The following is a 15,733-nucleotide window of genomic DNA, read 5'->3' on the forward strand; positions in this document are numbered from 1 at the left end:
CAACCGACCGACTCATCACTTTTAAGAAGTAGTTTAGAGTTCTGAATGAGTTCAAATGTGCAGGTCGAAATAAATTGGCCCCAGCTATACTGAAAACTGGACGTCATGGGTTTCTGATATAAACAGTCTAATGTTCTTTGAGTGACACTCAGACTCGGAGATCCTTTGAATGCCTGCCTCCGTAGAATTGTTTTCAATATCAGCCATGAAACTATACCAGAAAGACAAATTGAGCCATTTTTTGGCAATCCAATTGTCTTCTCTTTCCACAAATTAAGAATGAGTGTTAATGGACTGAATCATTATTTTGAAGGGAATGGAGAGCTTATGGCTGCAACATACAAGGACCGTAATGCCAGGCAAGCAGTCATAAGTGGATCCTATTTACTTCAAGAGTCGAGGTGGGAAATGTTATCGACCAGAATGGATATGAATGGTAAGGTTACTCGTTAGTACATATTTTTCCATTTGTCTTTAGCAAAGGTGATGCTTGTTGATTTCTTTCTAATGGGCTTTAACTTAAGTAAACAGATTATTCTGCCCTAACATTAGCCTGCGCCCCAGCCCACAAATGCTGCCACATCCTCGTGGATTGGGGCACAGGCTACCCTAACATACGCCTTACATATGATTACATATGATTCCATATGATGACATATTCACAGTCGATTCTATGGAAATGAGACTCTTGAAAAGAGGCTTGATCTCTTGTAAGGGAACGAATTTTCCAACCTTCTCCTTCGCCATCTTCTCTTGCTGGTGTTGCAGGTGACTGGAGGCCCCCCTGACGTAGGATTTCTATCTAAAAATACTAATTGGAAATATTGCATCTGTTTTTCGTATAGTGTCACACGAATTTGGTGCACAGCAAAAGAGTTCTAAAGTGATGACGTCACAAAAGTCTAATTTTAGAATTTTGGAATTTGGATCCTATAACCGGAAAGAACATCATAAAATAGCTCTAAATATGCAATATCAGTCAATTTTTCCACGAATTGGCAGAGATATGGTCATATGTGTATTGGCTCTTTCCCCATCAAACCTCTTTATTTTGGTCCCTCTCTGTTCATAACTTTATGTACAGAGCCAAAATAACAGTGATTCGTTAGCAAGCTTTAAATCTTTCATTGGCTATATCTCAACCAATTTTAGACATATTTGGCCAATTTTGCATATTTGAAAGTATTTCATGGTAATCTTTTACGTTATGTGGTGAAAATTCAAAAATTCTGAAAATAGTTTTTTGATGACGTCACACTTTAGAACTCTATACGAGCAGCCTTGAGCATTCAGCATTCTGCTCTGCATTAAGCAGTTTTTTATGTCAGTCATTGTCAGTTTTTTATGTTATGCGATGCAAATTCTCACTGCAAGACCATTCTTAGTAACTGGATTACCATGGACAATGATCCATTGCTCCAAGCTTGCTCTTTCTCTAATAAAACGTCTAATGAGATTAAGTTTCAACCTTTTCATTTTAATCTGCCCACCAATCCTTTCTCATAACTTTTTTGGTGTCGCTTACAAATAGCAAAAGGAATGGCTTAATCGATTAATTTTGAAATGCAATGGATTTGCACCAAATCAACACACACGTATTTTACAGTCATCGTTGTATCATGTCCTTAAGGGGCGGCTTATGTGATCAAAAGCATAACGTTACAAGCTGTAAACGAGGAGCATTGCAATAGATAGATCATACCACTGCCAGGTTTTGGCATGTTACTTCAAAGAAAAGTCTTCCTTTGACTCTTATCTTTAGAATAGTTTTTTGCTATTTTATGGTCCCTTTGTCTATGATGTTTTTCAAACAGTCTCAGGTTTGCTATCAAATCGATGGAATTTTCGAGAATGTCATATCTCTTTTTTATTTCGGATAATAAAATTAGCAAAACTCTCTATTGAGATAATGAAATTATACCCAGAAGGCAAATGCCTGACTTGGCTGATTTTATCACATTTCCTTGCCAACGAAACGAGGAGCATCTATAAATAACTAGAAATTCTTAAATGGGAATTATCGTACATATGATTTGGTAGCTGATTCAAATGGTTAAAGACTCATTGCTAACATTGAGCCATTGCGCTACGTAAGCATCCCATAATGCATTTTTAGACTGTCTAAAATCAATTTTGGTTAATCCGTAGAAAATTACTGTCATTGTTTGGACCGTCGCCACGCTCGCAAAGGCCCATTGTTAGCAATGAGTCTCTAACTGCGCCTAAAGTGCTTTGATATGACTTAAAGTTGATGGATAATGTGAAACAGTATTAAACATTCTATGAAAGTAAAGTATGATGGTAGGCCTATATTCGAGCTTTTGTGGTGGTATTGACAAACCACTTATTAACCTCTTTAACAAAGTTATACGCAAATTAGATCATTTTCAATATCGTTTTATTTGCAGACCCACAGTTTACTGCAAGCATTGCAGTAGACCCCAATGTATTCATATTCTTCAATGAGATTTCAAGTGAACGGAGTAATGTAAGTATTATTAAAGGTTTAGTTATGAATTCTTAACAAATCTTTGTCTTTTAACATATGTTTAAGTTGTGAGATGGCAGAGATGTCACTTTGAATAGGTGGGCTTGGGTAAATGTAATGCACGCGTACACAAGTGTATATATAAACATCGATATATTCTTTCTGGATTGTTCAGAGTTTCTTTCCGAATTAAATCGATGCAATAAAAAACAGAGATGATGCAGTAGAAATATTTTCAAATGAAGCGGCGGTCCAATTTTATCATAGTCCTGGCTCGTGGTATCAGAGATTGTATTCAGTTTCCAGCCAAAATCTTTAATGTTTTATACAAGATTTTAGTATTATCTGAACTCTTTATAATGAAATACGCCTTTTCTTCATAGAAACGACATGCAACAGTTGCTAGAATCTGTCAGGTAATCTATAATTTGGTTTTTTTGTTATTTACTTTCATAGTGGTTGTAAAGCAAATGCTTTCTTAAAAGAAGTAAAATATGCTGGCTGTTTGATGCGCATGTACATTAAGTAGAATCTGCTTCAAATGCAGAATCTTGAATCTCTGTGAGCAGGATAGCAAAGGAAGCTGTTATACACTTTTATAAGAATATAAGAATACTAATTCTCAAAATCGCTGAAATTTATAGAATGATTTAAGAATAATACAAAACTCAAGCTTCATCAAGAGTTAAATTTTTGTTTATTCGAGTTTTTTGGAAAGCAAAATAAATGCGAGTTTCACACTGTATGTCTTGAAATAGACGTATTCTGCCTCGAAGTCATTAGAAATATGATGTAACCCGGTTACACCTTGTTTCGCTTAAGAGTATTTTAAGAATTATATAGGTTCAAAGTCTAACAAATTTAAGAATATTGAGATTCAGCAAAAATTTAGGTATTCTTTTTAAAAAGAGTGTGCATTTGCTATTTGAAGTCGAAATGACTGGCTTCCAGAACTTTTCAATAACAAAATAATTTTCAGCGTTAATATAAATAAGAATTTGATACAATTATTTCGCATTTGACAATAGTCGTAAGAGCTACACTTCGAGAATTTCCTTAGGGCCTCTCTGAAAATCTTACAAGTCATTACAATTTCAGCGCAATACCTTTTTCTTTTTCAGAATGATAATGGCGGATCACAGTATATTCTTGAGAATCAATGGACAACATTTCGAAAGACACGCTTGGATTGTAAAGTACCAGGATACGAAGATATGCAATTTGACATCGTTGGTGAGTCTCTCGAATAAAGCATAATAGAAGTCCTGAAAAAAATAAAAAATCTATGTTTATCTAAGTTTACAGGGAGGAAATAGTCATTCAAAACCCATTTCAAAATGGTTCATGACCTTTTAGAAAACTGGTAGGATATCACTTTACACCATTCTCTTGCGTGTCTTAGCAACAAAATCTCAGCATTCAAAGCATACATTATAGTGGAAAGGAAAGCAACTTTAATAATACGATGATGAATACTTGTCTTAGCTTCTTTTTTCTGATCATGCACATGAGCTTTTTGACGTCATATACGATCTGAATTTAATGATAAAATTTAATGATGTTTTAGTCTATTGTAATGCTATCTTTCAAAGACATATATTGACAATAACATAATAACATAGAATAATTTCATAAATGATATACAATAAGAACATCAAAGGCTTGGATGATCGTAGTAATAAACAATGAAAATAGTGGAATTATAGACAGATAAAACAAAAATTAGCATTGAGCACAGTTTCTTTGCGATTCTACATTAACATCCAAGTTGAGGTCATGATGACGTCAGACTAAGTAACAGACAAGCTCAACCATTTTGCAATTTATAACGCATTTAATAATTTTATCTTAGACGTATGCTAGCAGACCATCCCATCATATTTTCTATTGCTTTTTTTACTCCCAAAGCAATCATTATTTTCGTAACTTAATATTTATTTATCATATGGCAGATAAAGTCGTTTATTCTGAGCAATCAGAGACGTTTTATGCAGCATTCAGAACATCTAGGTGAGAACGCAATATTATTTTTGCTAACTTTTCAAATGACAAATTTCGTAACATTTGTTGAGTCGCTACCGTAACACTAAAAAGATTTGCTCCGAAAGAAGCAAAACTGCTAATGAAAATTGTTCCAGAGAACTGTAATTTTCTCAGTTTTTCATTCAAATAAAATTTGCAGCATTTGCAGGATATGTATTGTGCATTTTGCGATTTTGCTTTTGTTTAAGATCGATGTGACTTTAGTACGGTCTTGATGCATGGAGGTCGTGAGGAGTAACTTCGTAATAGCTTCCAAATGCAAAGTCACGTGTTGATTTGGTTAAGTAGGTGCCCTAGTTGATTTGTGAATTTCAATGCATAGTATTTGCGAGCTGCTTTTTGTAGGTTGTTCGGTAAGGGAGTTTCAAAAAGAAACCAAACAGATTCGCGTATTTGCGAGATGCACAACTTTTTCATATTTCAAGCAGAATATTTGTTTTCTCCTTTTGATTCCTTTCTCTGTAGATTCAGTGTGGTCTTATGAATCTTGCGGGCATCAAAACTTTCTATACGTTTAATTGAATGAAATGGGCCTCTATCACTATGGTCAGAGGCAAATAAAGAGTTTTATCAAATTTGCTTAAGATTAGCACCGGTTTCTAAAACATTGTCAATTTATTTTGTTCAATCGCAGTGTATGGATCTTTGAATGCAAACCATGTTCGTCCACATACGATTTGTTCGCAATGATGTTTATACTTAGTGTTGCTAACCAGTTTGGTCCATCTACATGTAATCATAGATAATACTTTATATCATTAAAACCAAGAAATCGTAAAAAATTTTCAGATTTTGATAAAACCGTATTTTTTCTCTAGTCTCAGTTTCAAAGGATCTGCAATTTGCACCTTCAAATTGGCGGATTTCAAGAAAGTCTTTAATGGAGATTTCCTATATAAAGGTGCCGACTCAGTCACAAAAAGAGTACCTAATCCGCATCATTTCACCGAGGTTTGTAGTTCTGTTTGACTTATTCTAAGTATGTGTTGTCAGGTTTTGTAAGTATGATATTGCTGGTAGCCTGTAGCAATATGTTTTTAACTTCTCCCTCATTCGGTTCTGTTTGTTCTATTTTAGTTGCTTTTCTGTTTGTCATTTTTATGTTGACGATATCTTAACCAGGCACTCAGGATGTATGAAGCAATTATAGGCTGAACATGCAGTCTCCTTTTATTGAGTTTAACAGTATACCATATTGATTTTTAATTTTACTTTAATTCTCAAATTTAATCCGCAAATTATAATCTTTTGTAGTGCAAAATCAACCCAAAGAGTCTTCGCCGATATTCGATGAAAGATTACAACGAAACTGTTCGTCCTGGAAAGGAGCCCACGAATTTTATGACCTCTTCGGCATTGACTGATTCCTACCGCTACAAGATCATGTATGACCCAATGATAGCAGTGTCAGATTTGATATTTCATAGACAAATGGAAAGGTTTGGCTACACAATTATACGTATCTGTACCTTTGTTGTGTGTTTATTAATGCTTGCTGCTTTGTATTTAGAAGTATTTCATCGATACAGGAGTCTCCATTCACCTTCAGTAAGCCATTCTCAAAATCGCCTATTTAACGCGAAACCTTTCCTACAACCTGTGCGGTATCTCGATCTGGTATTAACAAAACCGGTTCGACTAATGCTTTAAGGTTATATTCGATTTTACCTCAGATTGCAATCGATTTTGCAAGTCCAATTATCAGTTTCACAAATTTGTTCTTCACGATCTTTGTTCCTAAAAGGTAATATACTTTGAAATCATGAAAGTATTGACAAATCCTTCAGGCTTTTCAACAAAAACTTTTTCATTTCAGATTTACAGCTATTGCTGTTGATAATGTCAAGAAAGATAACAATGCAAACAGTGTATTGGCATATATTGGCACAGGTATTTTGCTATTTCTTAGATCACTGCAGTACTGTGGCTGTAATCAAGGTTATGAAGCCAAGTGCTCTGTTGTTTTCTATGTGCTTCGACAATTTACAATCGAATCTCGTGCTGTTTGAACATTAGGCCGCAAAAATCAGTTTCATATTTAAGAAAAATTTCCTGCGAATCAAAGAGAAACTAACTGCATATTCATCGGACATTTTCTAATCTTATCCTTTCACAATTTTGAAAAATTGCCAGCCAAGTAATTTTGTAACACGTAATCTGATGGTCATTATCCAACGTTTCATTCTGTGTAAAGGATTGGCTCGTAATATGCATTAAATCATTTCCGCTTTGAGCAATCTTTACACCTGAAAGGTCTTCATCAAAGAAATAAAGCAAAGAATGCTCATATATTTATCAATTCTCAGATCGTGGCACAGTACTTGTTCTTCACATCTTGGCGTCAAAGAAGCTTACTTGCCTGCTGAATGAGTTGGTACTTTTTCAAGTAAGTCTTTACAACTGCAAATGTAAACAAACTTTTTAATGAAGAAACAGTCAAACACACTGTAATGGGATAATGGGATAAGAAAGCATTCGAAACACATTATAACTGGATACGATGTTATTGTAATATGTTGCCTTTAAGTGCCTAATGATCTATCTACAGATGATTTACCTATTGTAGCCTGATAATCACATTTAACCCATTTAACGGCAGAGGGCCCATTTAACTCGGAGTTACAATTTTGAAAAATCCTATTCAAAACATCCAAGACTGCATAGCTCTGTTTCTGGCATCGAGCACACACTCGATACAGTAATCTTCATATTATATCATGTTGATACATAATTATAGGAACATATGGAATTTGTTTAACAATGTTCCGTTATGTAAAAGATATCCTAAGAGGGCCCACTGTATAAGCTTTTTGTCTCGTTTGCAGAAAGGCAAAGAGGAAATCATTCGAAAGCTGGTGCTTTGGAAAGACAAGGTGATTTAAAATATATATTTTGTTCTATTGAACACAAAAACAGATGAGCTCGAGAAAGCTGTATAACTATGATAAGTTTTAGTTTTGCCTGCATTATCTTTCTATAATATTCAGTTCATTGATACTGATGACATAATAGTTTTCTTTCAACCATAATAAATCCATTCAGATTGACCCGGGCTCCTAGTTAAACGAACTGGCGTTTGCACTACACGGAATCAAAGAGGCAGTGTTAACGAGAAAGTGAGATGTGCCTCGGTTGCATGCCGTGGCGATGTTCTTGTAGTGTCTTTAAGATGTTAAATGTAGTTTATACTAATGCGGTTTCCAATTTAATAGAAGAAACCAGGATTACTTAACTATAAAGCACATGCGTACAATTGAGAAAAGAAAGAATTAAACGTTTATTGGCATATGTCACAGAAAGCGAACCAAGATTCAACCCTGTTTCTAGTTTACACTTCATTTTGAAAACTCTTTCATAGATTTAACCCGCCTGTCGATGTGGGTAATTTTAACTGCATATGCATTGCAAAAAAGTTAGCCTGTGCTTGCTCAACCCGGGTTCAATTTGCATTAATTAGCGTAATGTGAACACGGCTTATCTGATTAAACTAATTCACTGAAATACCACCGGTGACTAATTTGACATAACCACGTTTTGGGATGATTTTTTTAATTTTTCTCTGTTTTTCTTTAGCAACGGCTTTATGCAAGTACAGACACCCGTATACTGCAGCTTAAACTTGAAAACTGCTCTCTTTACCCCGATCAAAGGTAAAAATCTAATCTTGTCAAGGGCACAGATAACACGAGACCATTATTTAGAGAAGATGTCGTCTAGAATCATTTTTTATCCATGTCAGTTTAGAATATTTGATTTGTAAAATCGATTTGAAAGTCAAGATTTTAAAATTTGTAGATTGTAGATTTTAAAGCAAGCTAGATTGTCTAAATTTCAAGTTTAACTATCAATCTTTCTATCCTTCTTATTATTTTTATACTAACTGAAATCAAATTTATCTTCAACTTTCTATTTCAATCTAATTTAATTAGATATTTAGACGATATTGATTTATTAGAGCTGGGTACAGCACAGCTAAACAAAGGGATATCTTTTGTTTTTCAATGGATTTCTGTATTATTTGTTGTTATGTTCAGGCTACATTTAAAAATGTAATAGTCGGATTCGAAGTATCATGCAAATACAGCAGGATAACACCATGAGCGTTGTTTGCTGTTGCCTTTTATTCTAATAATCTGTTTAAAGATATTTAACACTGTTTTCCAGCTCTTGTGTTGAAGCTCGTCATCCATATTGTGGTTGGAGTAAAACAACTGGAAAATGCATATCAACTAGGAATGTGTAAGTTGATCAATGATTTGGATACATTAACATGGGTAGTCGATCTAGTGTTTTTTCTACTGGTAGTTTGAATCAAGTTTGTCATTAGATTTTAATATAAACGCGGGTTGAGGATTTTAAAAGAAATGTTAGTCGTGTGTTAAATACTCTTTCTTTTTGGTCTTTCAGAACATCAGTTGCGGATATTATTCAAGATTTTTCGAAGTGTCCGGAGAAAAAAGGTTAGCAGCTCCATTTTTTTGATGATCCTCATTTAGCTAATTCTTGAACGATATCGCTAGTTAAACATTTTATTTTTATACGATTCAAACGTAATTATAAAAAAGATATTGTTTACTCTTTGATTGTAATCCTGCAGCCTCGAAAGTATAAAAACTTCGGACATACTCTGGACAGTGTCAGACGAAAATACTTCAGTATGTTATGTGGCTGCTTTTTTGTGCCATCTTTAAATTTCGCGGTACTAATAACCCATTTGAACATTTCTCTTGGTGAATTTTACTATGTTTCAGCCTTTTCCAAAAACATTTCAAGACCCATTTATCCCCTTTGCAAATGGCATGTACGACATTGTTTGAAACATTTAAATTTATCATAGGTTATTGGTCGGCGTGGTCTCAATGGCATACGTGTCTTGATTCTGGCAATGGCAGAAACTGCCGATGCAGGAAAAGGCAATGTAGGACATGCAAGGAAGGCGACTGCCAAGGAAGTGCAATAGACATTGAAAATTGCTCAGGTAGTCATCAAATTTTGTAATCTATCAAATACTCTTATCTAAAAAGAGGGTTATTTTGTAGATAGATAATTTATTGTTGTCTAGGTATAAGCCAGGTTTCTTAAGGGTGAAAGTGCGTGGAGAAGTGGAATGCATTCACATTTAAAACATACACTTCAGATACTTAAGAAGTGTGCAGTTTAACTGATTGAAAATAGGAAAATGGTTTAAAAGTACTATTCTAGTTAATAGAGCAAAATATGAAGAGCGTCAAAGGGATCCTTTTTATGCCAGGCGCAATGCTTATGATCAATTAATTTAAATGTTGCTTTTGTTGTATTAGCACAAAATTTTGAGATTAATTCTATCTTGATTATTAGTTTCCCACTATCCTGGCTGCGAGTGCCATTTCAACTACTTCCAAAACCAAGATTTCTTAAGCTGCAATATTAGAGTTTTGTGTAAATGATTTTGTTTTTAGCGGTGAAAATAAAAAACGAGACATCTTGGATCACGACCGGCCCAACTGACGGGGGCTGGTCCCAATGGACCACATGGTCGGTCTGCGATCATGACTCTTGCGGCTCAGGATTCCAGACTAGAGGCCGCTCCTGTAACAGCCCGTATCCTCAAAATGGGGGTCTGCCTTGCATTGGGGATTCTCGAGAATGTCGCAAGTGCCAAGTTAAATCAAAAGCATCATCCTGTATACGTAAGTATGCTTGTCTAACTGATAGAGTGTCAGACGGAAAAGATATGCGACGGAAAAGACTTTGTTTGTATGAGATATGAGATGGAAGATTTTGTTTGCGTTTATCAAAGCCATTTTTAGTTTTGTTTAACTTGCCTATTTCTGCACCTTTAAAACTTTAAAACCATTGAAACTTCAAGACGAATGAACTTTGTTTCTTTTAAACCAAGTATATAATACATACATTGAACGTAGGTCACTTTTGCATCTCGCAGCTGCTTTGTTATTCATTCCGACCTTACTCTTTTTATGACCATGTTTTATGCCACCCAAACTCTACTTTAAACCTACTTTTCTCACAACAAGCATTAATCTACAAATTCCCCTTATATAATTCCAGACAAAACCGTCGTTGGTGCATGGAGCAGTTGCATTTGCTTTGTTGAAGATGGTAGAGATGTCTCGTTTGGTGTTCAGTTTCGTGTTAAGACCTGCTTCAGTAGTTGCAAAAATAAAAAAGGTTGTCCTTCGGATCGGATTCAAAATCGAACATGTACCTGTCACAACATAGCGAAACCAACTACAAAGCCAAGTAAGCACATTCTTTACCTGCATTTGGTTACCTTATATCCTCCTCAGAGGTGCCGTCCTATGTTGGGAAACTTTTAGAAGCCGGATCCAAAGACCATACCCATTGTCATACTCTCACCCTTTATACTTGCATCTATGTCAAAGATTCTCTGTTTTGCATATTATGTTCTGCATAATATTATTCAAAATATTTGACAACTCTGAGTGGCTGAAAGAAATTGCTTATTCATGGAAAATCAAGTAGCGTAATAAAGGGTTTAGTCATATTGCCTAGAATAGAATTCACCCAACCTAACATTCCCCCCCCCCCCCCTCCAAAAAAATTCTTAATTTTATGAAGGGGACTGAGCCCCACTGCACAACTGATTCTCTTTAATTCAAATCTAAGCAGTATCACATAAAGTGGTTTCAGCACACATCCAAATGGCATATTTTTTCACAACTCTCACTAAAACTGATTCAATTATCCTGTCCTTCGAAAAACGGAACAAATGTATTCACAAGCAGAGAACCTTCTATTATTCGTTCTTATCTTTGTATCGAATTGGAAAATAAAACCTTAGAAAAATGTGTTGCATCTGAAATTCACATTTCTGTATAGAAAGCTCTGTAATTGTATTTTTATTAATGTGTGGTTTAGGCTCTGCTACTCGAATATTGGGTTCTTTACTGGATTATTCCCTTCCCAGTGTGATTGGCCTGTGTCCCAGATACCTTACTACTGCCAAGTAAGGAATCCAGGGTACAAGTTAAGTTTATAACATAGCACCAAAACTAGTTTATCTTTCATAAGCAACCTAGAATATTTAAGTGTAGACATCTTCTTGTTATGAAAACTGATTTCCTAGGAAATTACAAAGGCCCAATCTTCATTATATTGCAATCGGTGTAATTGTCTCAAAGCTGCATGTTGTCCTTCGTGGTTCTGATCACCTTCTGCCTTGCTTTTCAGGTCCCATAAACACAGCTGGAGCCCAAGCCGGTGGAACAAGTAGCAATACAGTGAAAAGAGGATTCACAGTATCTGATTTGATAGTAGCTGTTGTTGTTTCTAGCATTCTGTGTATTGTTATATGTGTTGTTGTTGTGATTTGGATGATGAAGAAGAGACATCGAAGGAAGTCAAGGAGGCAACGGGAGTCCTTCAATGGTCAGGATTTTACATTACATCCTGTAAGACATAATGGTGACATTCCAATTTCTAATATTGAAGATGAAAAGAGACCACTTAGTAGTAGTAGTGAAAGTTCGTTTGAAAACGGCAAACACATTCCAGCTGAAAGTTTAGAAAGTCCGGTTGCAACTTTGACAATGCAAAAAACGAGAAGACATCCGAAGTCGGGCAAGTTAAAAATGTTTGGAGAGGACAAGGACTACGACAACGGAATAGCGTCTTTTTGATCGCGATTGTCTCCTAGAAATTGTACAAGGAGCGTTATCATCTTCCTTGTGTATCACGTGAGCGTCATTTTAGTGGTCCAGCGCAGAGCGGCTCTGCTCGGAGTTGGTTAACAAATTTCGGCTGAAATTGGTCAAGTCAATTTTGCGGAAGACTACAACACAGTGATTGCGTGTTTTTGATTGCGATCGCCTGTTACGATTTACACAAGGGTATCCACGTGTTTTGTGTTTATCATATGAGTGAAACATAAAAGTCACGATGTAAAGCGGGCTGGCTGGAAATTGCTTCAAAATTTGTCCATTTAGCCAAGCTAGTTAATGCTTTGCAAATGACTTCAATTGCGCTATGTTTGCAGCTCTGCTCACTGTAAAGGCACTGTCTCGTGTCATGCATTTCTTGTGAAGAAGAGCATACAATGATGTTTACAGATCTGATGTTGCAGAATACCGAATCAAGGCTGCACCCGTAGTAAGCAATACCTTTACCATTGATTCCAAACTCGTGTATTACATCTACAATGTAACTAGAGATGCTGAGGCAACAGAAGAGCTGCATAAAATTCCCAATTCCTTTTTATCGAAAGGTAAACATGTTCTACTTTTCAAAGAGCAAAGCCATTATTTACTTAGTTATCAAACTAGAATGTTAGCGCTAGGTTTTCACACTGCTTGGAAGCAAATGAAATGTTAATAACAGACGGAACTAATTTTATAGTTAGAGGATTGAGTTAAAGGATTTTATATTGTACTTACAGAATTTTTCGACTATGTATTTATTAATAACAGTAAATATTTTTACTAGAGTAGCTTAGGAAATACAATTAGCTTAGGAAGCTTGGGAGCTTAGGAAGTACTTGGACAGTGGCGATTTGGTTTCAATAGAACTTTGAGTTTTAGCTTTTGCCAGGTCACTGTTTTCCTTGGAGCCAAGAAACTTAGATCAAAATTGTCTAAATTTTTCTTTATTTTATTGAGACTCGCACATTTTTCCACAATAAACAAGACACAATACTTGCCAAGTATAGTTGGAACACCACAATACTCACGTTCAAAAGTTGACAACCCAGGATTTTAATTGCATCTTCATATCGTCAACTCTGTTGCTGCATTCCTCCCTCTTATCCCTCGTACCAGGCTGCCCCTTTCATTAAAAGGTTTCATGTTTCCGATCCTAAATTGTTACTAAGAATAACGCAATATTGATTGTAAGCAACATTTTGATGGAGGAGGGGGGAAGGGAAGACTTTTTAACACTTTGAAGATTTTGTGTAGGTGTTCCAAAAATTTTGGCAAATATTCTAAGTATCATATCAATATTGCGACTTAGAATACGCACACTGTCGAACGCACCCCCCCCCCCCCCCGTACTACATCCCTATAAAGTTAAGTGTATCGTTTCTGTGATTATTCCTCAAGGAGCAGAACGTTGACTTCCAAAACAGATGACAAATGAGAATGATGTGGCGATGGACAATATGAGGTTCTTTATAAAAGTTCCTTCTAGAAAGTCCGTTCTCTGATAAAGGCTTTTTCCTGCTGGTCAGATTTTACTGCGAAAAAGCCTTTATTCTTTTTACATTCCAAAAAAGTTATTCGCCACTTTGTGAACAAATGAAACATCTTAGGAAGAGAGCAACCTGTGGCATTTAAGTATTGAGAAACATTAGCATACTTGATTTACCTAATTTAAGAGGCTCCTTGATCTGATACACCGTTCAAATCAACGGTTGATTGTAAAAATCAACAAAGACATTATCCAGGTACAAAGCGCATCGATTTTCCCAACTAAGTATGGTGCCGTGATCTTTCTCAGGTTTAGAAATTACACAGCCAAAGCGATGTTAACTTTTTAAGGTGTTAAATAGAAAATGATTTACAAAAATAGAATCAATAGTCTTTACAATGAAAAATAAGTAGATATGCGAACGATGCAACCAAAACAATGTCTCGATTAATTATCAAGGCATCTTTTAAAATATGTATAACTCCTTCTATAGAAGGATTTGTTAAATTTAACTTATTTCCAGTTAACATTGAATTTCGAGAAATATTTTACGTAAACCTATATCTTATCATGCGTAACCGATGTTATATATAAACTGTAAATAACTTAAAAAATAATAAGTAATTATAGTTCAAGAGTTTATGATTTGTTTGTTCTGTTGGTTAATCGTGTTGCAGTGATTTCTTGCAATCAATAAAGATATTGGACAATTTTTATGCTGTGTTTGTTTGTCACAATCAAGGAGCAGTTTATTTTTTCGAAATTTCATGAAGATGCCACGTATTATTACAATTAAATGATGACTTTGTATTTGAATTAAAGATAAGTACGAAGTTTCAAGTATAACTGTTCTTCAGGTATAAAAGAATAGAAGTAGCGGTTAAAAAGAGACTAGAAGAGTAGAATCGAAAGATAAACTATATGGTTTTACGATGCCACCTACTTTGACTTTCCGGTCATTTCTTTACAAGCCAAGCCATCTGTCTCTTACAACGCTTAAATATCCCTCGAAAATCCTTACAAAACCCACGAGATTCCGTTCATTTTGGTATTTGTCATTTCCCGCATGCTACCACTACCATGTCGCTACCGCTACCCCAAGTCCAAAACAGGTATATTTGTAAATATATCACAAAAACATTTTTCATGATGTGGTACTGAACCAATACTGTTTGAAGAGAAGAGGAGATGACTGAGTACGAAACTTGCACAAGTGTTGCAAAGGTTCTGCGATTAGTCACACGGTGTATGCACCTTCTGATATAGATTCATTGATCCTGAAATTTTAGAGATTTCTAGAGCAGTTTGCCCATCTAAATGGTAGATGCATGTATGATTTTTTTAATTTGTTAAAGCTATTGGGGGTATGGAATACATTTAAGTTGGAGCCGTTCTGTGACTCCATGGCTCAGGCCAAGTTGCCTGTACGTTGATTGGTTTCGATCGACACAACTTTTCTTCGAAACGTGCTTCTTGTATGAAGACACTTCATTCAATGTATCCCAGCACGTGTGTTTTTCTTTGTTGCAATGAGAGTGTGCTCTGAGAGAACCTTTTAAAAAATAGACCTCAAGGAATGTGTATGAAAGATAAAAAAGCATTCACACATTTTACTCCAGGGATACTGCTCGGCCCCTGAGAGCAAAACTTGACGTGTTACTTCTGATTGCTATTAAATTCATATCCCTTGGTACAAAGTTTAGTTGTCTTGTCCGCGCTGATTTCTTGCCATATTTTATTGACTGTCTGTTTCCTATCAATGCTGTTGATAGTTAAGTAGCGGTACATTTAGTCGAAAATGTATATATAGCAATGCGGTTGATTTGCAAGAACGCCTGGCAAAGTTCGCTTGTTAAGCAAGGTATTTAGCTAGCTTGATTTTATTTGCTTTGCCATGTATCTGTACGATATTAATTTTGAAATTTTCTCAAAGGAAAGTTAGACTGTTTGCTTTAGTTCAGTTAAAACGCGAGGCATGTTTCATAATTGTGCGAAGCCAATGAACGGAGCGGAGACAAAAGAGTCTTATATTTTGCATGGTTCTTTTTGGCACATAAT

At 35.5% G+C, this 15,733-nt stretch overlaps 1 protein-coding gene across 7 annotated transcripts in view; it reads left to right on the forward strand.

Moving 5' to 3' along the window:
• The window catches only part of LOC135681938 (semaphorin-5B), an 81,442-nt gene extending 68,107 nt beyond the window's left edge, over positions 1–13,335 (forward strand). For 4 of the 7 annotated variants that reach the window (XM_089112941.1, XM_089112940.1, XM_089112942.1 and 1 more), the window contains 17 exons: positions 314–436; positions 2,409–2,488; positions 2,872–2,904; positions 3,610–3,721; positions 4,441–4,498; positions 5,350–5,482; positions 5,786–5,970; positions 6,348–6,421; positions 6,838–6,917; positions 7,357–7,404; positions 8,105–8,181; positions 8,696–8,770; positions 8,939–8,991; positions 9,369–9,509; positions 9,970–10,200; positions 10,580–10,771; positions 11,723–13,331. In XM_089112941.1, coding sequence (XP_088969067.1) covers positions 314–436; positions 2,409–2,488; positions 2,872–2,904; positions 3,610–3,721; positions 4,441–4,498; positions 5,350–5,482; positions 5,786–5,970; positions 6,348–6,421; positions 6,838–6,917; positions 7,357–7,404; positions 8,105–8,181; positions 8,696–8,770; positions 8,939–8,991; positions 9,369–9,509; positions 9,970–10,200; positions 10,580–10,771; positions 11,723–12,171 — 2,144 coding nt within the window. In that variant the 3' untranslated portion in view covers positions 12,172–13,331. Of the gene's footprint in view, positions 1–313; positions 437–2,408; positions 2,489–2,871; positions 2,905–3,609; positions 3,722–4,440; positions 4,499–5,349; positions 5,483–5,785; positions 5,971–6,347; positions 6,422–6,837; positions 6,918–7,356; positions 7,405–8,104; positions 8,182–8,695; positions 8,771–8,938; positions 8,992–9,368; positions 9,510–9,969; positions 10,201–10,579; positions 10,772–11,722 lie in introns of all 7 variants that reach the window. The other 3 variants (XM_089112943.1, XM_065196609.2, XM_065196604.2) reach the window with 2 other exon arrangements.
• The last annotated feature ends 2,398 nt before the right edge of the window (positions 13,336–15,733 follow it).

This window comes from Rhopilema esculentum, chromosome 16 (assembly GCF_057945365.1).
Source record: "Rhopilema esculentum isolate cy_ngs chromosome 16, ASM5794536v1, whole genome shotgun sequence".
NCBI classification, from domain to species: domain Eukaryota; kingdom Metazoa; phylum Cnidaria; class Scyphozoa; order Rhizostomeae; family Rhizostomatidae; genus Rhopilema; species Rhopilema esculentum.